The 12,325-nt window shown below is 41.1% G+C and overlaps 1 protein-coding gene across 3 annotated transcripts in view; it reads right to left on the bottom strand.

The window, feature by feature from the left end:
• SORCS1 (sortilin related VPS10 domain containing receptor 1) overlaps positions 1 to 12,325 on the bottom strand; it is a 505,695-nt gene that overhangs the window by 113,272 nt on the left and 380,098 nt on the right. For all 3 annotated transcript variants that reach the window (XM_048505303.1, XM_048505304.1, XM_048505302.1), the window contains exons 7-8: positions 11,014 to 11,132; positions 6,942 to 7,031 (exon numbers count right to left, since the gene is read on the bottom strand). In XM_048505303.1, the coding sequence (XP_048361260.1) occupies positions 6,942 to 7,031; positions 11,014 to 11,132 (209 nt within the window). The remainder of the gene's footprint in view (positions 1 to 6,941; positions 7,032 to 11,013; positions 11,133 to 12,325) is intronic.

Here is a 12,325-nt window from a genome sequence, read left to right as displayed (position 1 = left end):
AAACACTTTCTGCTAATCTTCGATGTTTGGAATTTCCTGGTGGAAATTGTTCAGCTGACCTCCAATCAAATGCATACTTGTGTGTTCACAATGATATGAGGAAATGGTAATGTGAACTGACAGCAGTTTTCACACAAAAAAAGCTCTTTATTCAGCTGAAAGCTGCTTCTGTGAACAATTAAAAATAATGTCATTGTTTGTGAACAGTCACATCTACACACATGGTCAAGAAGTCTGCATAAACTCAAAAGTACTGTTTCTTATATTCTGACCTCTACCTGAGCACATTAAACTCTACCCCCGACTAGCTATAAGGATCTCAGTTTTAGTTCTGTCATGTTTCCTACATTCTGTGCTTAATCTCAGTCATGCAGCTGGTGAAAGGGTGCCTCCAGGCTTTCTGTTTCTCTTACTTCTTGAATGGGAGGCAGAAGTTTCAATTCAAAACTTTCAAGACCCAGACATCTCTCTGTAGAAATCCCAGGTCACTCATACCCTCCCAGACAATATTGTTGGATCTAGCAATAGTCAGTCTTCCAGTTTCAAAATAACTGTCCTCTTAAACAAATTTTGAAGACCACAACAGAAGGAATGCCAGTTCAGTGCCAGGGATGCCAGCCTCCAGGTGGGACCCATGGAGTCTCTGGAATTACAGCTCATCTCTAGAATACAGAGATCAGCTGCCCTGGAGAAAATGGATACTTTGAAGGGTAGACTCTATTGCACTCTACGCCATTGATGTCTCCCCAAGCTCCATCCCCAAATCTCCAGGAGTTTCCCAACCTGGATCTAGCAGCCCTGCCCCACATCCCCTGCTGGTGGCTGGGGGGACCTGGCAACCCTATTCAGTGCCCATAACTTGCAGATAACCAGGCCATGTGTGCACAGAAAGAAGGAATACTCTGCATTCTTAATAACAGTGAGCTGAAACTGTTTTTTTTTCTTTTTTTATCCATTCTTTATTCACTCCATATACAACCAGGCGGGAAGATTGTCAAGAAACTTGTCATGTGCAACAAACACCTCTCACATGCACCACATAATGCGGCCTTTATTCTTCCTGTCAAATGTAGTAATTTGCCTGTTATTTCTGCTGGGTAAATGATTCTATGAAATAGCCTTCTCATTGACATGGGGAAGCAAACTACAGGAGACAGAGGGGGAAGTGCTATCACTGCTATCCTTTTGCAAGAGAAATAAACACTCACCTCTTGCCTTCAGAAAACAGAAAAGAAAGCTATCTTCCAATTTATGAATGCCTCACTGACATTGGTTGTGACACTTTTTCCTATACTGCTGCCTAGAAATACATCACAATCCCAACCTTCAGAATTTACCAGTCTCCAACAATACAGGAGCATCAGCATTTACATGCAGTCTATCTGGCTGGCCTTTATGCTTTTCCAAAAAGAATGAACAACATTATGCACATACTGAGTTTGCTTGGGTTATGGCAGGGGCAAAAGGCCAATGCTTTCTGAATCACCAACAAGCCGCAAGCAGCTTTTTCTCAGTCAGTCAGGAGAACTGGGCCTTTTGGCACCTGCTTTGGCAGAAATGTGGCATCTGGATTTATTATCTCAATTGCAGATACTGTCAGTGGTTTTAAGGAGCCTATATTTTTGAATATTGTGGGCGTATCTCTCTTCCAGAGGTTGTTAGGTTGTGTTGTCCTAATAACTCACAGATTAAAAATGGACAGTGAGTGCTGATTTTTTCCATCATTACAGAACATGGAACTAAATAAATGACCTGACAGACTAACAAAGGTCAGACAGATAAGATGTTGCACATGCTGATGGCTGGAAATGTAAAGCTATCCAAATAGGACAAGCATGCGTGAATGACAATAGGTGATGGAGATGGGGGGAAGTTCTACAGAACACTTTGTGTTCCAGAGGTTTATTTTAAGAGCATAGTCCTTTGCACCATTTCACATAAGTACATACATATGCTTGGATCTAGTGGAAGAGAAGGAGAGAGAATTGTGTCTCCACCTTCCCCAAGGCGTCTGACATTTCTCTCGGAGGATCAGGAGACAAGGAAAATGTGGGTATTGGATAACATTTCTCTTGCTCTTCTACCTCAGGCTTCCATCAGCAAAGAAGAAACAAAGGCAATTTTATCTTATTCTTCGTTGTTGCTGTAATGTTTCATCCTATGATACAATTTCCTTGCCTCTTAATCTTTAGAGTGATAGGAAAATTCAGGGAAACAGCCAACCCTCATTCCATCCCATAAAAGCCACCTTGGTGCCCCTTGTGAGAGCAGAAAGGTGAGATAAAAATCTTGAAACCCCCCCCCCCCGATAACCCATATATTCTCTATTAGATACATTCTGTTTCCCTTCAGAGTCATTCCTAAAAAAACTGACACCTGGAATCACCATCAATATAACCACATCAAAGACACTGAATTCAACCACTTCATTTTTCCTAAGTCAGCTCAAATGTTGAATTCTGAAGAGGTCAGGGAAAGAGAGATCAAACTACTTTGGGTATGAAAATTCTACTCCAAAATTCCACAAGCCACTATAGTCTCTAAGAACACTTTACACCATTGATTTTATTTGGGCAAAGTAATTGAGCTGAAAGAGATTAAAGACTTTCTAGTCATAAAGGATCCTGCTTGTTTCATTTCCTTTTGACTGCACTGTGCTTTGTTCATTTTTAATAAAGGCAGTCACCTACTTTGATAACAGCATCCTAAACACGCCTTTTCTGCTGTAGTTCCCATGCATACAGATTTAGTGTTTACCCTTTGAAGATGTTAAGAGATTGTAATGAAGCACCTTGTTACCTTAAATGCCCTCTAGGTGGATTCAGCAACATCTACTTCTTGCGCTGGGTGACTGAGAAGGCCTCTTGGGGCTTGTTAAGGAAAGTGGCATTCCACATCAGATCAAATTGCTTGGGAAGTATTTAATATGAGTTATTTCTCCAAGGAATAAGATAAGCTAATAAATTCTCAGTTAGGGAGCTGTCCTTGAAGTTATACCAAGATGGGTAGCCAAGAGGCAGCTTAGGGTGCTGAGGAGCTTTTTGCACAAAGCCACATGCTCCCAAATCACACAGGGAAGAAATTGCTTAGGATAGCCCACTCTTCTGCCGGAGAAATGCAAAATTCTATTTATTTTATTTACGATATGCCTAGATCAGAGGTCCCTAAGATAGTGCCCATGGACATCATGGCACCTGACATCATCTGCTAAGTGTTTTTAAAAAGTGGGAGTGACTAGGACAGGCTTTTCCTCAGCAGGGCTTCTGATTGGTTTTACAATTTTTTTTAAAAAAAACATTGCTTTGGATATTACTGCCACCACAGCACCACATAACTGAATTTTGGAGAGAGTCCATCTGCAAGCCCACACAGAGAAAAGCTTTCATTGTCTTAAGAATGTCTACTTCTGCTGACACATTACTGGCACAAAGATACATGTCTCAAAAACAGAATTAGAAGTTGCCTGCAGAACTGCAGTTGAATCTTCTCCCCTTAGCTAGTCCCTTATAACTAAAATGAGGGAAGAAGGGTTATTTTAAAAAATCCATAAGAAGGAAATCAGGAACTTGTTGCTCGCTGATCAGATACAGCCAGTTACAGCTCACTGTTTCAGAAAACCAGTTTCAGCTCACTGGTGAATTAGACACAGCAGAAATATAACGAGTTCAGCCTGTTATAATCCTCTCAACCTGGTTTTTTTAAAAAAATCACTAAACTAGCAATCTGTTCCCCACATCCCAGGTTGAAGACATGCCCTGCCTGCTGAGCGAGCACAGACAGGAAACACTTCATTTCTCCCATCCAAAGCTCTTACTTTCATTTCCACCACTCACACCCACCATTTTGTGTACTGCAGCAGATTCTCTGTGAAGATTCCCATGGAGGTTTCCTCTGCTTGAAGTAAATCCATTTGCTATTTCACTGTAAAAAGTAGATGAATAAAGTCTATTTTGCCTAATGATCCCGTGCACATGTTGTTTTTCTTTTTTATGTGTTAAGGTGGATGTCTGTGAAGATACTGCAGCACAAATATGCGCATATTGCAGCTTCTCTAATCGTGTCACCATATCTTTGTAGACATCCCCCTCAAAACAAAAAGGAAAAACGACATATGCATGGGATTTATTCATCTAATTTTCACGGTGAAATAGCAAACGGATGAGCTGCAAGCAGAAGACACCTCTTTGGAGACTTCACAGAGAATCTGATGCAGCACACAAAATGGTGAGTGCCACTGTGACAAGAGCTCCATGCAGCAGGCAGGAAAGAAGATCCATTTTGGCTGGCAACACTTGTGTTCTCCAGTGCTGTGGGAAGACAAAATGCCAAAATGGATCTTTTTATAATGTCCTAAAGACATTATATTTATGCTGTGTGGAATCCACCACTGTTTACTAAAAAAACTTCACAATCTTTAATGAAGAAGAAGATCTTACTCAAAAGTCAGAGATTTCTCCTCCCTGGAATTGCTGGGGTAATATCATGTATATTGATGACACAGAAGTCAATAGTTGTGGAATCCTGGTATATCAGTTAATTAGTATATGAACCAAACAACAGGGAAACGACACCAGCCAATACAAAGTGAATTAAATAGAGAGTGGTCCATTCTGCACAGCACAAATAAAACATCCTGGGGAAGGACTCCCTACAGCTTTTTCCTCAAGACATTCTCAGGACGTCTTATTTCAGCCCAAACCATCTTATTTTGAAGATGCTAAAAGGTGGACTTTTCTCAAGTCATCTACAAGACATCTCCTGCCTAGTTGTGTGGAGCTCAGGATGTGACTTATTTTTCCTGCCTGACAGTTAAGCTCTCTGGTAAGTTTCACCCTTAGCTTGCACCTGACATTTTGTGTGTGGCTGAAGGGATTCTCCCTGTCTCCATTTGCTGAAGGCTGCCACAGGATGTAGTGCTTTGATTGTGTGTTCCTGCATTGCAGGGAGTTGGACTTGATGACCCTTGGGGTCTCTTTCAACTCTATGATTCTATGATTCCATGCTCTGCAGGCTCTGATACTGGGTGCCTTTTGAGCCCGAAGAGTACATAGTTGTATTCAGCTTGCCCTGCTGATTCTCTCAGCCCCACCCACCTCACAGGGTGTTTGTTGTGAGGGGGGAAGGGCAAGAAGATTGTAAGCCCCTTTGAGTCTCCTACAGGAGAGAAAGGGGGGATATAAATCCAAACTCTTCTCCTCTTCTTTTTAAAAACATTTTTGATAAGGTGTCTGCAAAGAAACACAGCCACTCTATAGGTTGGAGGACTGCTCTACTGTCCACTGAAAAGCATTGGGACCACAAAGGACTGTTCTACTGCCCATTGAACACAGGACCCCATGTGAACATGGACCCCATGTGAGCGCCCCATGTGAACAGAACAAAAGGGAAACAGGTTAATTTATTATGAATGCAGCCTGTTATAGATATGCTGTGCGGAACTGACATATGTTGTCATTGCCATTAGTTCTAGTTTGCCTAATTTTGGTTGCTATCATTTCTGATGCTTTTTCATTAGATTTTATGTAATTTTAAGTCATTTTGGCACATTTGTGTGCAATTAATACAAAAATAACATTGGGAAATCTGCAGATTTTAAGAGGAAATTAGCATAAGGAAACAAAGTGGTGCAAAGCTGAAGACTTCTTGCTCCCTTTCTCATAAGAAAAACAAAATCAGAATGGAGATGGTCACAGTGAAATTGGTCTCATCTCTTAAATAGTCTTCCTGCTTTTCTGTAGCTGGACAGATGGACACTAAGCATTGTGGAAAGCCTGACCATCTAAAAGCAAACAAACTCTTGCCAAGTAGGCTGAGTGATCTGCAGTTTGGCATTTCCAAATGACCTTTAGCAAAACCATTACAATAACTGGCTTGAAAAGGTTTTGATGACTTTTTAAACAGCTATTGCAAATAAACACTTGTCTGACTATGATGTGAATTGACAGGATAATTCCTCCAAGAGCTTTTCAAATGCCCGAGGTTTCATTGCACATCAGAATTCCTTAAGGACAATGATTTTTAGAAACCAAGAGTTAGATTTTGAAAGTGTAAACATCAAATCGGGTCCAGACTTTAAAAAAGTGGGTGCTTAATGTTTCAAAAATACAGAAATAATGACTTCCATAGGACCTTGTACATACATGCAGAAGCTGAAGCTCAAGGATGTTGGCATTACCATGGCCAGATGTCTCAAAGAACATTAGTTCATTTCCTGCATAAATTGTCCTTCAGTCATTGTCTGTCTAAGAGGTGTAGAACTTTGAATCCGGCAAGCAATTTCACAGACCATGTTCCTTAATCATGACAGAATGAATCAAATCTCTTGGTGTGGGGGAAAAACTCCTTAACAGCAATTTCCCTGACCCTCTCAGTTGTCTTGCGGAAGGGTTTGAAGTCTAAATCTTGATGACTTCCAAGGGAAATTTGCTTCCTCCTGACTGACATCTTTTCCTTAGTTTTCTTTAAAATCCTGACTTCAGAAGGCAATGATATGTTTTCAGGCTCCATTGCTAATTCTTCATTGTTCCTAATTAGGGGAGATGTGAAGCAGACATACAAAAGCATCCTTTTCTTTAATTCCCATTAAAATCCATTAATGAAGCAAAACATAGCAGCCACCCACACAAAGAAAGGAGGAGGGAAGCATTTTCCAACAGAGCCCCAAAATGTCATTAATGATTAAAAAGAAATTCTAATTAGTAATTTCCACCAACCGGAAAATCAATCTGTATTTTTGAACTGACATCCTTGGCTAGCGAAAACAGTGACCACATTTGAGTTGTTTTTTTTTTTTTTTTGGTAGCTGCAATTTTGCTTAAAAGGAATTGGGTGAATTACATTAATTAAACCAATCCTGCAGATGCCATTCAGGAGCTGCAGTGCCTGATGTAACTGTGATCTGAAAGTATATTTGTAAAAATGTTCCAGCCATAATAGTTTACCTTTGGCAATGCATATTTAGGAAGCTTCATCTGCGCAAATGCACTTCTCCGATAGGATACGTAGTAATGAGGCCGACCTCCCGATGTCAGCTGCAACACAGAACATTGTTTTCTTACATTATCAAGGTTATGATTATCACCGTTTCATTTTTTAAGGCAGGGAGAAAATAATAGGCAGGCTGGGCTGAAAGGGGGGGCTGCAATTGTGGCAGTGACAGCTCAAAAATGGCACTGCCATTACAGAAGAGACAAAATAGCCATCATTCACATCATCAGCCATCGAAACTGACACTGTGAAGTAGCATAGCCTATTCATATTGTTTGTATAGGAAGACAGAAGGGCACACAAGACCTTGCTAACATTGCAGCCTCCTGTATCTTTGTCTGAGCATGTGGCAGTTGTAATGCTCAGTCAATAACTGTTGCTCCTTATACCTAACAATCAGAACTTAAGAGTGCAATGACAAAAGCTTTTATGTACCTGCCAACTTTTTGAAAACTTTATCCAAATACCAAGCCCAAAAGTTTTGACCAGATCTTTCAAGTACACCCAAGTGCTCTGAGTTTTGCAGAGCGTTCCATTTCGTTAAAGTTGATAGTTACATCTGCCAGAGCCATTAATGTTTTCAACAGCTGGCAAAAATGAAACTGACTACTTTCTACTGTACAGATAAAAGCTAGCTGCAAATAAACCAGAAAAGCTGACTCTTCCCCAGAGCCCTCAAGGGCAAAACAAAAGTGAATCTCCCTGGCTTCTACATGGCAAAAGTAAACAAATGGCTGGTATGATACATTAATATAAATAAAACAACGAGGATGACAGTTAAAGACATATTAAAGGCATATTAAATAACATGAAGCTGCTTTCAGGTTTGCTTTAGGCCTTTATTAACTATTGGGTATGGCCCAAAAGAATTTTTTTTCATTTCAAAGCTTAAACTAATAAAATCAATCTGATTGTAATAGCACAATGATACAATACAACCCTTCTAATAGTTAAACATGTGGAACTACATAGCAGCAACTAGGCATAATTTATCACTACATTATGCAAACTTGTTTTTGTAAACCATGCAAGAGACTTATTCAGAAACTCAGAAACCTTTTATGGCATTGCTTAATATAAAAAGGGATCACTTCTGATCACCTTACATTTAAAAATATTTTAATTTGTAATTATAATTTTATAACAGTCTCACAATTCAGAGAGCAGTTGAGCAGTAGTCTGCATATCATTGGTCATTTGTTATTTCCAAAATATTCCCAATGGGGTCTTTCCATCAGGGTAGTAGCCAGAAAAGGTGCCACGATTACAGTGACCTCCTCATTCTCACAGGCTAGGAAAAATTGTACACATGACTTGTCGGAATTATACTTCATTTCGACAACTGGGGGCCAAGAGTGTGTGCAAGAGTTTCTTTGTCAAAAGAGCAGTGTAAAATGATATGCAACTTATTCATTATGCTATGTAAATTACAGTGCACTGTATACGCTTCTAAGCCCACCAACTTCCATGGGCTTAGAAGAGTAGAATTCTGCTCAGGATGGCACTATGATGCTTGGATTTGGCTATATAATATGCAGCTCTTGATTAATTATTCTAACCTATAATTGTCTAAGCAATGTAGTGACTATGAATCCTCCACCAATCAGCAAGCAGGACTCCAAAGGGAGCAGGACTCCAAAGTGAGTCCTGCTCACTCATTAGTTGGTGACATTTCATCCACTCCCCCCTGCCTTCCCTCCTAGTTCCCTCTACCCTCCCCTAACAGCCCATCCCCTGTGCTCCTTCCCTCCCCAACATCCTCCTGGGTACCTCCATCCTACCAAAACTCCCAACAGCCCTTCCCAGCTGATGGAGCAGTGGCATCTTGGTGCCCCTGTTCCACCAGCCCAGCAAAATCCCCTCCCCTCCCCTCTCTCCCCTTCCCTTGCATGGCACCCTTCCTCCCCTCCCCTCCCCCTTCCTCCGCTAGGGTGGGTGGGCCATGTCTAGATGCTGGGCCCTCTCCCCTTCCTTGCATGCTACCCCTTATTCCCTCCCCTCCCTCACTCCCCTTCCCTTGCATGCCACTCCCTCCCCCTCCCTCCGCTAGGGTTATTATGCCACCAGCAATAATATACACACACACACCCTCTAACAGCGCATCCTGGCTGGCAAAGCAACACCCACCTGCTGCTCCACCAACCTTCCAAAACCCTCCCAGTTCCCCCACTCCAAGCCTCCCCATTCTATTATCTCCCACATTAAGCCTCAATTTTCAACCCTCTGCCCACTCCGAGCCCCTATTTACCACCCCACCCCAAGCCATAGACTCAGGACCAGGGAAGTGTCATACTTGGGGGTGGGGCACTACAGCCCTGGTAAAGTCCCACACACAAACACACACTTTTCTAGGATGGGTTTTGCTGCTAGTTAAGTATAATAAGCATGTGCTTAGGGCACCAAGGAAAAAGGGAGCACCACAGAAAGTGAAAAAAGGGCACCATCACCACAAAAAACATTATCAGGGTAAAAAAAACTGTTGTAAAAAATGGACACCACCACCACAAAAACCTTTGTTCAACTTTAGGAGAAATAGGCACTCACAATAAAGGCCTCTATCACATACATGTATATTTTGCAGAAAGAAATGCAGCCAATACTGCAGTTGGCATGGCACAGTGGTTAAGAGCAGATGGACTCTATCCACCCCAGCATAAAAATATAGATCAGAAAAACAGACCACAGCAAGCTTAAAACAACAGTTTCCAAGCTAAAATAGCATTAAAAAAAAACCAACCCCATAATTACAAGAGGAATTAGTCAGGGATAATGCATTCATACAAAGTTGGTCTGTCCATAGTTCCCTTTCTGCATCTGCTTATCACATCATCTTAATGTCATGCCTTACTCTCTCTTAACTCCCAGTATTATCCTGTTACACTGCTGTCAATATATACTGAACCCATACCCGGGCCAGGTAAATTACCCTAAAATAACTTAGACAGTGAACATGGGAAGGCGGGTGGGGGGGGAGGGGGAGAGGCATGAAGCAAACAGATGCTGTTTGGAATTTTTCCTTAGGGGAAGAGAAAGCAAGACATGCCAACACATGGTACTGATGTAACCTGGTTTACCACAAGAAGATTTCCCATTTGACCAACAACAATTCTGTGCTGGGGATCATGGGACCTACACGTAGGATGCAGGCTACAGAGGTAGCAAATATTTTCTCTGGGTTGGATGAAGTTCAGGGGGAGAAGCTATTGCCTACATTCATGGCATAGGAAGGCTAACATAAAAGGGAAGTTCTGTAACACTTCTAAAAAGCCAAACATAATTTGAGTTCAAAAATCGGGACCTCACACAGTCCAGCCTCAAAAGTGGTCCCTCTGGTATGGACTGAAACATTTCAAGGGCCTTGGAGTCTCATAAAATAGCTTGAAGCCAGATAATTTGCAGCTCATCTCTACTCTACTTGCACTTTATTTCCTGCTTCTTTGTTATGAAATGGACAGCAGCAGGAGGATAATGAAACCTGAAACCATTCAGTTATATTCTCCGGCTTTCACCTGGAACACAGCTCAGCTGAATACATCTCATCTCCATCCTCTTCGCAATAATCATAGCCCATGCATGACAATCATGCCTGATTACTCTTCTCTAGTACTCCCTTTCTGTCTCTCTTCCTCACCTCGTCTCCCCTATCTGAAACTAATAGAAAAAAACCTTGATTGGTCTGTTGAAATTGTAGTATTAGATCCTGGCATACAAACTTAAAAAAAAAAACTGGTGAAGAGGATTCTCTTGGAATGCAAGATGAGGAGGGCTGATTGACAAGGAAGATTCTTTCTGAATACAGCACACTCACTCCAGACTGATCCCCCATGACCTTAATGTTGATAAGGCACTTGTGGTATAGGCAGAAGGAAACAATTAGCATCCCAATGAGACCAGTGCTTAGTTTTGATGCACTAAGATGTAACACTCAAACTGTTTTGTTGCATGTGTGGGAAAGGAAGATTAAAATTCAGGAATGGAGAACAAATGAGTTGCAATCAATCAGCAGGAAAAAAGGCTGTTTCAGACCTGAACAAACACATAATCATCCTGGACAATGAGGGAGTCAAAGTCAATGTATCCTGGAAAAGGTTTACTTCTTATTGCTTCAGAGCAGTTCTGCATCCTGCAAGTGATATATTGAGCATCTGAAATGACAAACAAAAAAATCATTTTGAGTGATCTTAACTTTACATTGACATTCATTTTGGCTCTGCTTTTATCTGTGTATTGACTTGATGACTTCTTTGATTACATTAGTTTCAATGTGGACAAATGCAGAAGTGAAAACAAGAGAAGAAGCTCTCCTGCTCACTTGTCAGGCTTAGGCACTGCTGGTGAAAAGGCCAGACAAGCACAATGGCATTTCAGAAAGTGGAAGAGAGATTAAGGTGGAGGCTCATAGTGACATTACAGCATGCGTGTAAAAATGGATAGGTGTCCACTCCCCTTTGAAGGAATGTCTCTAGTACCACTGAACTTAATTTTGTTTTGTTCAGAATGTCTTCAGTGTTTACCTGAACAGAAAACTCACATGTGCCTTGTACTTTGCTGTGTTTATTTCTGACAGACTCTCTTCTCTGATGAAGCCACCTCTGATATCTGTGACTCAGGCAAAAAATATTTTTTAAAAAAGTATGTAATATAGGTTAGAGGTTGCCCAACACTGTTGATTGAACTGCCAGTTGCTTAGCTTGATTTCTAAGTGAAACATACATATTTTGTATGATTTATCTGCAGAAGTGATTTGGAGGTCATATCTAACTGCTTCATTCTGCATGAAATACTGCTATCCCGTGGTAACCTACCACCCCTTTGCAGTTGAGGCAATTTTGGGACCAGTGTAGGTTTTATAGTCCAGAAATCATGCCCCAAGTCTTAAAGCTGCAAAAAGGTACCTTGTTTTCCAAAGTGCAAGATTTCATCTCTCTATGACTCACAGAACACACTTTCTATCTTTATTTTAAGAAATAACTAGCAAATCACTATTTGATACTAGAATCTTAAGATCCTTTAAAATAATATGATTCCTTAAATAGATGCAGCTATCAGAATTTAAATGGAACAAATGAATGCTTTCATATCTAATGCAAACAGTGGTGAATATAAATGCCTTCAAGTTGGACACCAGGAGATAAGTGCATTACAGTTTAGATTCAAAAACGGACTCCAGCTTCAGAGCTGGAGATTGTAGCTAGGTTGTTAGTAAAATCTTTGTCTATGGCATTTGTCTGGAGCTGGCAGTTGTCACTGGTTATGACTCCACCACCAATGTCACTGTGGTTGCTCAGTGCTTTGCCATCCCCCCTCACTCAGCAGAGGCACCATGGAAATCCAAGGT

Source organism: Sphaerodactylus townsendi, linkage group LG08 (assembly GCF_021028975.2).
Source record: "Sphaerodactylus townsendi isolate TG3544 linkage group LG08, MPM_Stown_v2.3, whole genome shotgun sequence".
Lineage (NCBI taxonomy): Eukaryota > Metazoa > Chordata > Lepidosauria > Squamata > Sphaerodactylidae > Sphaerodactylus > Sphaerodactylus townsendi.
Note: the sequence above shows the minus strand (reverse complement) of the source record. Positions and strands in the feature narration are given on the sequence as shown.